The 11191-nt window shown below is 41.2% G+C and overlaps 1 gene segment (V, D, J or C); it reads right to left on the reverse strand.

Annotated features, from left to right (window-relative positions):
- Positions 1 to 642: 642 nt before the first annotated feature.
- Positions 643 to 10100, reverse strand: LOC104846901 (immunoglobulin kappa constant-like). The segment is given in 3 exon segments: positions 643 to 1181; positions 5609 to 5777; positions 9475 to 10100. Coding segments are annotated over 3 exon segments (522 nt in total).
- Positions 10101 to 11191: the final 1091 nt, after the last annotated feature.

Below are 11191 nucleotides of genomic sequence, written 5' to 3' on the forward strand. Positions count from 1 at the left end.
GAACATCTCTCAGCTTCATAGAACCTGCCCAGCATTTTAATGGAGCGAGGATTAAATTAGGTTCTATAAAGCATTCCATCTGGTCCTTGGCAGACAGGACACCTTGAATACATGTTTAAAAATGGTACGAGGGCATAACATTCCATAAGTTGAAGTACTATAATGGATTTACTACTACTGCTGGTTAATTTAGGTTGTTTATTTTATATAGTATTTATTTATTTTATGTAGTGTTACAGTGAATGACTGTCTTTATAGTTGTTTTCTTCTTTTGAAAGATTGGCTTTGGGTAAATTCTCAGAATGTGTTAAGGGAATCAAAGGATAAGTGACTGTAGGAATTGTCACCCTTGGAAAGATGACTAGGCTTGCTGGAGAGTTTTCACATATGCAACTCATCTTCATTTCCTAATATGAAAGCAAGCCTTCCATATTAGGGTGCAGGGAAGTGAGGCTGTGAAGATGGGGGGTCTCTGGGTTCCATGAATGAGTGTCTTACAGAGGATGGTAGGGTCGAATGGAGGATGATTTTTATAAACGGTGGTTATTTTAGGGCAACTAAACAGCTAGTTCCTTAGAAGAGAAGCTGAGTAATTTGAAAAACAACGTACGACAACCAGTGAATCAGTAAGGAGTGCAAAGCCACAGGTGCAAGGCATTTTCATTTTTATTCTTTTTCTTTTTCCACAAATATTAGTATGATTAAAGCCAAACAAGAAGAGAAGGGGAGATGAGATGAGGGGATAGTTGGAGGGCTGAAATAAGGATAGGTGTTTTGTGGGGAAGGGGCCAGAGGCCTAGGGAGGGGAGGGGGCGAGGCTGGGACTGAGGACCAGGCATGGGTGCCTCAGGCTGCCTCCTTCTAACACTCGTCCCTGTTGAAACCCTCTTCGTGGGGCGAGGGCAGGGTCTTGTGGGTGATCTCGCAGACGTAGCGTTTATGTGCATTGTAGGTGTTCGCAGGGAGTGTCAATGTGCTACTGAGACTGTAGGTGCCCTTGCTGTCCTGCTCTGTGAAGCTCTCCAGGATGTTGCTTGTCTGCTGGGTACCGTCCACCTTCCACTTCACCTGGATGTCTCTGGGGAAGAACTCATTCACCAAACACACTACAGAGGCACTTCCGCTCTTTACCTGCTCGTCAGCTGGTGGGAAGATGAAGACTGTTGGTTTAGCATCAGCCCCTGAGGAAGGAATCAGAGCAGATTGTGTTTAGTTAAGCAATGGGGACATTCTCCATTTGAGTGCATTGTTTATGGTTAATCACAGAGCATGAGAAGGACAGACATACAGAAAGCAGCCTGCTTATTCTGTATAATCGCAGCAGTGAGGGCAGGAAGAAAATTTCTAATCTGGATGATTTTGAGTTTTTCCTCAGCTTCTCCCTACCCTTCAAAAAAGTTCTAAATTGCTTTGAGCTCTTTGAAGCCATTCTGAGACCTTCTTGCATGCTTTTCTGACCTCCGCTTTCTTTCAGTGGTGCAGCCTGCCTCCTGCAGTAAATGGATACCTCAGACAAAGGAACACTGACACTTCATGACCCCTCAGAGTTTTGAAGTCAGATTAGATCTTGTCCCCTCCATGTGGGGGAAGAAGAGGCAGTGGCCGTGAGAAGCCTCTGACCCCTGTCATTTCCCGGCCTCTCTCCAAGGACTGCCTAGTAACATTATGCTCTCTTTCCATTGCTCCCTGTGCTGCCTTTGGCTTGGTGGGGTGGATTCACCCGTGCCTGTGCTTGGGAAGGTATAAGCTCCTTCACCCTCTGTGATCACGCCAACAACTCTCCCACTCACCACAGAGGCCTCAAAATGAATCTCAAGGCTAGTCTGACGATCTGTGACCACAGGGAGGCAATTTTCAGCCAGACCAGAAACGGTGCAATGACTTGGGGTCAACTGTAATCTCAGCCACCTGCCTAGGAGGAACTGGCTAGCTTCAGTTCTGACCCTGAGCAGCTGCCAGATGGCCCCCTGGAAATCCCCCTTTGTGGGGACTCAAGCCAGCAGTGGGACAGCAAGTCCCCGGATGGCCCCATTCAACTTGTTCTTGTTTCAAGAAAAACTGACAAATCAAGACTCCTTTGCTGGTAAAAGTTAGCGGATAAATGTTTAGGTTATTATAAAGCTAACCTCATTGTTAGCCAAACAATTCCACATAAGACACTGAACTTCTAATGCTTGGTATTTTCGTCCCTTTTAACCTTCATAACAAATTATTTTCAGGGAATTGCATAAAATAGGCTTGGCAGCAAAATGGAAACCCTGGTGGCTTAGTGGTTAAGTGCTACAGCTGCTAACCAAGAGGTCGGCAGTTTAAATCCACCAGGCGCTCCTTGGAAACTCTATGGGGCAGTTCTACTCTGTCCTATAGTGTCGCTATGAGTCAGAATCGACTCGACGGCAGTGGGTTTTTTTTGTTGTTGTTGTTTTTTGGCAGCAAAATAATGTGATCTCTAGAAATTAAAGAAGGAGAAACCACTCTATGAAGATATTCTTATCTGTGGTTCCTTGATAGCTTTAAATTATCCATACTGCATTAAAATGTTAAACAATTAGCACATTTAGTATGAAAATTATCTCCATAAGTTGTTGGCTTTTTATGGAGTTTTAAGGACCTTAAATAATCGTGCCAAGTTGCTGCAGATCAGAATAACCCTTCTTAAGCATCACATTTGAAATCAGCTGGGGTAAAAAGACCCAAATTAGTAAGCTGTATTAGAGGTTATACGATTAAAATACCCAGATCAAAATTGTTCTATCATAGAATTAAAGTATTAGAACATGTTTACATTAAGTTTTTAGTAATCACATTTATATATGATTAGATATTTTGTGCAACTGCTATATCACAGTCCTATCCAAGCAGTTCAATTTTTGACAATTGAAGACATGTCACAAATTTATCTTGCTCCCCTCTCAGTCACTATACATACATTCTTGGTATTTAATGTGAGCTCAGTAAAAAAAGTTAACTCATCGAGCCCTGAGTGATCAGACTGCTGGCATTAAATCTGATTTTTTTTTTTTTTTGCTGACGTGGACCTTACCCTGTAAGAGGTTCATATGCTTATTTCTGTTGGCTTGAGCTTTTATTATCTAAATTAGCTTGATGAAAATATGGAAATGATTATATATCACTGAAAAAAAATAGCTTTAAATTTTTTACAGTCCAGGACCACGTCAGTGGCCGCTGACAACTACAATGAATGCGAATTTTCTTTTTAAAATTTCTAATAAATTAGTCTTTTAGCTATTTTTCTCATGTCAGCTCAGTGCCCACCAGAATTCTATTCTCTTCTTGCTAGTGGCATTATTTGTATCATTGTGCATCAGGAAAGCAGGCCACGGCAAAGTTAATCGTATTAGCCAGCACTGCTGTGGTCTTTAGCAGCCAGGCGGCTCTGCCACGGGAGCGCTATGGCGCAGCCCTGCGAGTCAGCCATGAAGAAAGACCACCAAACAGTCTACAGACCACGCTAGCTGAGCCATGGCCTTCTTGGCGGTATACAAATGTGGCCAAATAATAACATGGCCAATTATAACAATAATGAGAAAAAAAGAGAGAACTCTTTAGAATCTTTCCTACTTTTCTACAAGCCCAAGATCATTTAAAAAATGTGATTATTTTACTTTCCTTCATTTTAAACATTTCTTTGAAACTGAGCTTTTGGGGACCATAGTCTTTCTACCATTACAATAAGAGATCATTTCAAGTTTAGTCTAATGTACCATTTGGATTAAAGAAAATAAGGTCTTTGTCAAGACCTTATTGCCATGGAACCTCTTTACCTTATGGACATTCTATGCTGATTTGGACAGTTTATCACTTCACATTAGTCTATAAAAATGGCATTGCTGCTAATTCACAATTAAGCCAACTCTTCTACGTGGCCAACAGGTATCCTTCTCTAACTTTTTTTTTTTTAGGTCGTACTACTGATTTTTATAGTTATAAAATAATTTATCATGCAGAAGAGAGAAAACAGATACTAAGAAATACATTTCTCTACTTTTCTTATCATACATACTGAGCGAAAAATCAATAAAATGTTTGGCAAAGCTCAATGAAAATGCATCTACTTTCGCTCTCTAGAACTCCAAGGGTTCCTTATTCATTTACACTATTATTTTTTTCTTCTTTAAGTCATTTGATTTAGATTAATTTAATCTTTTTGTCTCCAAATCCACTTTTGGAGATGAACTTAACTTTTGAAACTGATGATAAATCTGAAATGCTCTCAGTTATGCCTTTCTACGCAACTTATAATTAAGCCTCTAAAAGTCAATACTGACAATTAGACCCAAACTTCAGAAGGCAGTAGAGAAAAATTACTTATGTTTAACCTCTGAACGGGTCCCTTGGCTGAGGGTGAGCCACAATATCGGCTTACTTTGCCCTCAACAAAAGGCTCTTTTGCTGCTAATCTTACTTGATCAACAGATACACAGAAAACTGGCAAACTAGACTAGCTCTTTGCTTTTCCTAGAGAAGAACTGAGTTTTAGTCCTTTCCTCACCTGATTTTAGGAGGAATCCCATTGTTTTCAGAATTGATCTCAACTCATATCCCAAACATAAAAACCCCCAGATTTCACAAATTTAGAAGAAAAAGGTTAGAAAAGTGCACTTACGTTTGAGCTCCACCCTGGTCCCGGCGCCGAAAGTAACCCACAGTGATGGCTCTAATATTTCCCCCTCAACAAAAACCCCCTTTTGAAGCTAATCATACTAGATTCGCTAATTCAGAGAAATATCCCGCTCTTTCTTTCCCATTCTCCCCACAAATCCTATTTTCCTCACGAATTCAACAAATTGTCTGTTTGTTCAGCTTTGAAGTTGACAGATTTTCTGCTCTTTACTTATGGGTCACCAAAAATGGTTCCTTTAACCGAAATGTCACAAATTCACATAAATGATACAATGGGACAAAAACTTCACAAATTATTGAGCAAAATCGTACTTACATTTGATATCTACTTTGGTCCCTGCACCGAAAGTGAACCACAGTGACTCCTCTTAACTTCTCCCTTTACAAAACCTTTCCTGAGTGAGGCTAGCCCCCTTCCCCAGTTATTTTGATTAGGAAATTTAAAATTAGCTACCACCGAACCTGCCATGGAAGAATTTTCCCTCCTCTGTACCTAATCTGGGAATGAAATTTGTTATATCCCTGACATTCAACTGTTGAAAACTCATAGAAAGGAATAAAAACCAAGGCAATTAGACAGAAACAGTGAAGAATCAGCTGAAAAGAGTACTTACGTTTGAGCTCCACCCTGGTGCCACCGCCGAAACTATACACACAATGGTTCCTCTTAACCTCCCTCCTATACAAAAACTGAGCTTCCCTTTCTGACAACCGAGCACGGCTCTGTCCAGAAGATGTTATTTTGCCCCCCAATACATTTCTGACACTATCACTTAGAAAACTTACTCTCACACAATAACTGAATCTTGTTCTTCACAGAAAATGTACGATTAGTCTCCAGTTTGCCTACAGGCTTTATCTTTACTCTGGAGAATGCCAGAGTTGGGTTTCCAAGAGTCAGCTTATAGACACAGGGAACACAAGACACAGACAACGGAGGAAGGAAGGTTTGGATTTTACTCACGTTTGAGGTCCACCTTGGTCCCTGCGCCGAACGTCCACCACAGTGATAGCTCTTCATTGCCTGGTTGTACAAAAACCCTTCTCACTGAAGGGGAACAGAGCCCAGGGCCAGCTGCTGAATTAACTCCACTTTCAAGCAGGCAAGCAGGTGTGGGAGTCTGGAAGCTTCTCTGAAGAGGAAAATTTTTTGATTTTTTAGGTGAAATCCAAAATCCTAGAGGACAGTATATTTATGTCCATGGCCTGACGGTACCTTTCTTTAGCAATTTACCACATCTGGACTGCTTTTTTTTTTTTGGATGTAGACTGAATGTAGATTACCCAAAACAAACAAACATATTAAAAAAAATAGGCACTTCTTCATAGCTTCTCCTTTTGTAAAGGGTAAACCTCACTCAGTGTAAATATGGAATTCTTCAGATTCTCTCAGTTAATAATACTGACATTAATATCTTCCTATTTGAATCTCTCCTTTCACATGATGTTTCAAAAAAGGCAGACTAAATGTACACCAAATCAAGGCACAAGTCTTACTTTGAAATGTGTTTTGGAAATAAGCTACTGATGACATGTGAAATAAAAACAAAAATCAACAAAGGAGAGAAGTAGATTTATTTGATCATTTGGTCCATTGTCATAGGACAGGAATCGCTCAGAGGGGCATCTGCCATGTCTCATTCAGTTGAACCAGGTTCATGCTGTTTTTGGAGCTTCCAGAGAATCATGACATGCTATGTTTCCATCAAGGGCACTGAAGACCTCATTGTGTTTTGTGTACACCTTCATTTATTGTAATGTGGTTTTCCTCTTAATTTTCCATATCTACCCTCAGCATGCATTGCTCCCACCACACTCAACCCCTTATAGCCCTTCTGTGGTCTCCAACTTTTATAAAACTTTCCCTCTGCTTGGAAACACTGCCCACCTGATTTAACTTGTAAGCAACTAATTTCCTTTCAAGACTCAACTCAAGAGAGACCTTCTCTCACATTACCCCCAACCAGTGACCTGGCTTTGCAGAGCACAGAGACAGATATTGTGCCTAGAACATCTAATTGCTCTTATGTGCTGTCAGCAAACATTTGCAGAAAAAAAAAAAAAATGAATGAAAACAATGAATAATTAAAAATGAAAACTAGATCAGCATTGATAAATGACAATACTGAACACTGCCATAGTAAATTTTGTAAGAGAAATTGCAGCTGTAGTTCCAAAATTTAGGAGTAGGTTTCTTTTATTCTGTCATTGGGAACTTTGTCAGTTACCTTGAATAACAAAGCAAGCAGGAGGTCTCTCCTAAAGATGAGGAAAGAGAGGAGTCAACTTGGAGTTAGAGAGAAGAGAGGAATTGGCAAGTGGAATTTAAGTGTGCCAAATAAGCAACAGAGGATATAGCCAACATGGATCTCTGCAGCGATACAAGCAATATTAACCATTGTAGTTGGTATTCATTGAGCATTTACTAAGAATCAGGCTTCGTACATGGATTGCCATACTTAATCATCACTCCCTCCCCAGCACTATGAACTAACAGCTAATATTATCCCTATTTTGTAGATGAGAAAACCTGAATGCAGAGAAGTTGAGTGGCTTGCTCATGACAGTAAGTGGCAGGCCCGGGATGTGAACCTGAGCTCATGCACTTAACCGCGCTATACTGCAGATTTGACCCTGGAGGACAGGCACTCAATAGAAGCAGCATGTATGGCAGAAAATGCTGGGGTGGGGGGAAAAAAAAGAAAACTTCTAGTCTGTCCTAGGGTTGGAAATGACTGGATAAGTGTGGCCAGATGTATATATAAGACTGCTCATTGAAATGTTGTTCACAAACCCCCCCCCTAAAACCACCCATTGCCATGGAGTCAATTTTGACTCATAGCGATGCTACAGGACAGAGTAGAATTACTCCATAGTGTTTCCAAGGAGTGCCTGTTGGATTTAAACTGCTGACCTTTTGGTTAGCAGCCATAGCTCTAAACCACTATGCCACCAGGCTTTCTGAAATGTTGTTTAAAAGGTGAGAAATAGAAAATAACTGAAATCTATGTCAATAGAGGTTTGGTTAAATGACAATGACAGAGCTGTACAGTGGAGTTCAAAGCAGCCAATAATATGATGAAGTAGGTCTCTATATAAAGCAAAACCCAAAACCAAACCAGTTGCCATCTAGTGGATTCCAACTCATTGCAATCCTATAGGGCAGATTAGAACTGCCCCACAGAGTTTTCAAGGGATGCTTGGTAGATTCAAACTGCTGACCTTTTAATTAGCGCCGTAGTTAATGGAAAGTGATTGTGAAAAGGCAGGCCCCTGGACGGTATGTACGGTGTGATACCACCATCCCATTCAAACTGGATATTTATGCCTATACCCAAAAACCAAACCAAATCCACTGCCGTTGAGTTGATTCTGACTCATAGTGACCCTATAGGACAGAGTAGAACTGCCCCATAGAGTTTCCAAGGTGCGCCTGGCAGATTTGAACTGCCGACTTCTTGGTTAGCAGCTGTAGCACTTAACAACTAAGCCACCAGGGTTTCCATTTATGCCTATAATGAGTGCTAATTCTTGAAGGATACACAACAAACTGTTATCAGTAGCCGTCTCCTGGGATGACGGGGTATGTTGTGGAGGGAGGAGGAGCAATGACACTTTTTCTCCCCTTCTGTATATTGTAGATTATTTGATTTTTTAAATTATGTGAGTACATTAGTTTTATAGTTTTCAGAAATATTAAAACATATCCATTTTGAAAAAAAGGAAACTTTGACACTGCCTATTAGAATTCTCCATATTCGTGTGCAATACATAAATACATATTTAAAAAAAATTTTAACCACATATGTATGAGTTTTCTTTGTTGATTCAATACTTTTCTAGAAACTTTAAATCAAGAGCACAAAAATATCAGACTTCCTCTGGTTCTTTATAGGAGAAACTCTTATAAATGTAAGAGACGTAGGGGCAATGCGAGGGCTGGAAAATGGGAAAGAAAAAGGTAACATGGCTATATGAGGTATGTCTGTTCCTAAACAAGGAAATGAAATCTAATGTAAAGAGTGTAGCTGAATGGCTGTTAAACTGCTAGTGAAAGAGAGAGAGAGGCTGTCAATGCAGTGCATATTTATAAATCATTTTGAACACAATTGATAAATAAAAAAAGTATATCCTACTAATGAAAGATGGTTATCTTAAGAACCATTGTGACAAGAACTATTTTATAGATCACACACAATAATGACTGATGGGAGTGGCTATTGTGATGTTTGTTGCAACTTCTTGAGAAGTAGTTGAGATCCGTTATATGTGTATGCTTTGTTATTTAAAGGCAAAGGATATCTCAGAAGCATCTATGGGACTTGGCCAGGATCTGCCATTCTACAAAGTGTTCACGATGGACATTGATAATAAGATAGGTTTGAGGAAAGGCCAAGAGCCAGTAAAATAGCCAGAGAGGTTCTTGGGTTTAACGTACAAGAGTGATGGAAACAGAACTTCTTGGGGAGCATTCCAACAAATTCATTCCTGAAATAAAATCATCAGCAAAGTTAGATTCTCAGAATAAATTCTAAACTACTAGTGGAGGAAAAGGAAGAGAGAGAGGGAGAGGGAGAGAGAGAGAGAAAGACTCTTGATGCAATGTACATCTATAAATTGTTTTGGAAACAATTGATAAGCTATCTTATCAATATTCCTCATGTCTAAAATTATAAGAAACACTATTTTTGCTTTTTATCTGACGTAATTAGCCAGCCTATTTGGGGAGGTTCCCCTCACATGAGTAATACAGTAAACCACTGAGTGTGTCGGGGACACAATGGTGCAGTTTGGCTCTTAGCAAGGTTTGAGGGCTAGTGGCTTTCTTACCTGGCTCTGGAATATTTGTGTCTGATAATCCATCTTGATGTCTGTGGTTCAGCATTTTTTTTCCTGCTCTTCAGTCATGACTGAGTCCGAGGTAGGTGATTCTTTTTGCCTCAGCTGGACTCCTCCTTAGGATCACAATGTCTGTCATTTAAGCCTGATACCCCATTAGGAAATTCTGAGGCCCACATCCAGTGGTGCTTAGAAGGCCATCAGCTGCCTGTCCTCCATGTTACAGCACCAGGACATCTGCCCTAAATCCACAAGGGACAAAGCTAGGCCCCATTTGTCAGGAAGCAGGGAGAAGAGGAGACCCCTTGAGAAAGAGCTGCTTCTTTGTTGCTTCAGAGCTGTGTCTGTTGAGCTGTGTCTCTGAAGAGAGATGTGCTGGGAGAAGCAAAGTCCTGTGCTCGAATATGTGGAAAGACAGGTGCCATAAACATGACGCAGGAGTCTGGTTCTGCTCTGGAAACTGCAGGCTCATCTTGCTTCCAAGAGGACTCTCCCAACCAATCGCTGTCCAGTTGTCTCCGACTTGTGGCGACTCTACTTGTGCCGGAGCAGAACTGTGCTACACAGGGTTTTCAATGGCTGATTTTTCTGAAGTAGATCACCAGGCCTTTCTTCCTAGGTGCCTCTGGGTAGATTTGAGCTTCCAACCTTTCAGTTAGCAGCTAAGTGCTTTAACCATTTGCACCACCCAGGGACTCCAAGAGGACACTAGGCTGTAGGTATTTTTTTTTACTTCCTAGAGTGAAAGAGAAAACAGGAGCATCTGTGTCAGGGCTTACAAGCTGGGAGGGGCTCAGTCACCGAGATTTACATGTTGAGTACTGGCTTTCTGCTCTTGATACACATAGATGAGGAGACCAGATCTGCCAGCCCTGCCCTGGATCCTGAGCCCTGCCCTGGAGTCCTGAGCCCTGCAGTAGAGTCCTGAGCCCTGTCCTGGAGTCCCTTGCCCTCCTCCACCCGCCTGCTTGGTATCTGGCTCTCATCTTACAGTGGAGAAACCCACCACAGACAACTACTGGGTGGAGTTGGTAAATCTATAAATTCTGGTTGGTTTTGCATACTCTGCTGTCAGAGTCCTTGGGTCCATCACTGACACTAGTTTCCCTCCTGGCTCAGGGCCCACCACCGGGCTCCCCTTCCCTCAGTCTTTCTCCTCTTGGGTAAGGGCTGTGGCTTTGGATCTTTCTTGCCCATTGCCTCCCCTCATCCCCTCCTGTCGCTAATACAGGTACCCCGAGTTCCATCTTAGAAGGATTCTGATCTCTCTCTGCTTTCTATTCCTGTTAACACTTCTGTTTGGCTTCTTGGGTCAGTTAAGTTGGTTAGCAGCTGACCATTTGTTTTCTAAGTTCTAATATTTTGGTGCTATTGCCTCCTGTCCTGTACTTCCTATCCTTGTGGGTTATTTCTTTAAAATAATATTCTAAAAAATCTTCTATGTATTTTAGGTGTTTTTGATTTTAAATGAGGCGGTATAGTGATAGAATGTATGTGTTTAACCTGTCATCTTTACCTGCATCTTCCTTTAATTGGCTCCTTTGTGTTCTAAATGGGGTTAAACTAGTTTGGTTCCTGGCTCTCCCATTCTCATCAGCATATCCATTTAAGCATCGTGGTTAGTCTGGTGTTAGAGGTTCCTGCAAGTCGCAAGCAGTTTGCGCTCAACTACTAACCTAAAGGTTGGCAGTTCAAAACCCACCCAGCA

This window comes from Loxodonta africana, chromosome 15 (assembly GCF_030014295.1).
Source record: "Loxodonta africana isolate mLoxAfr1 chromosome 15, mLoxAfr1.hap2, whole genome shotgun sequence".
Classification (NCBI taxonomy): Eukaryota; Metazoa; Chordata; class Mammalia; order Proboscidea; family Elephantidae; genus Loxodonta; species Loxodonta africana.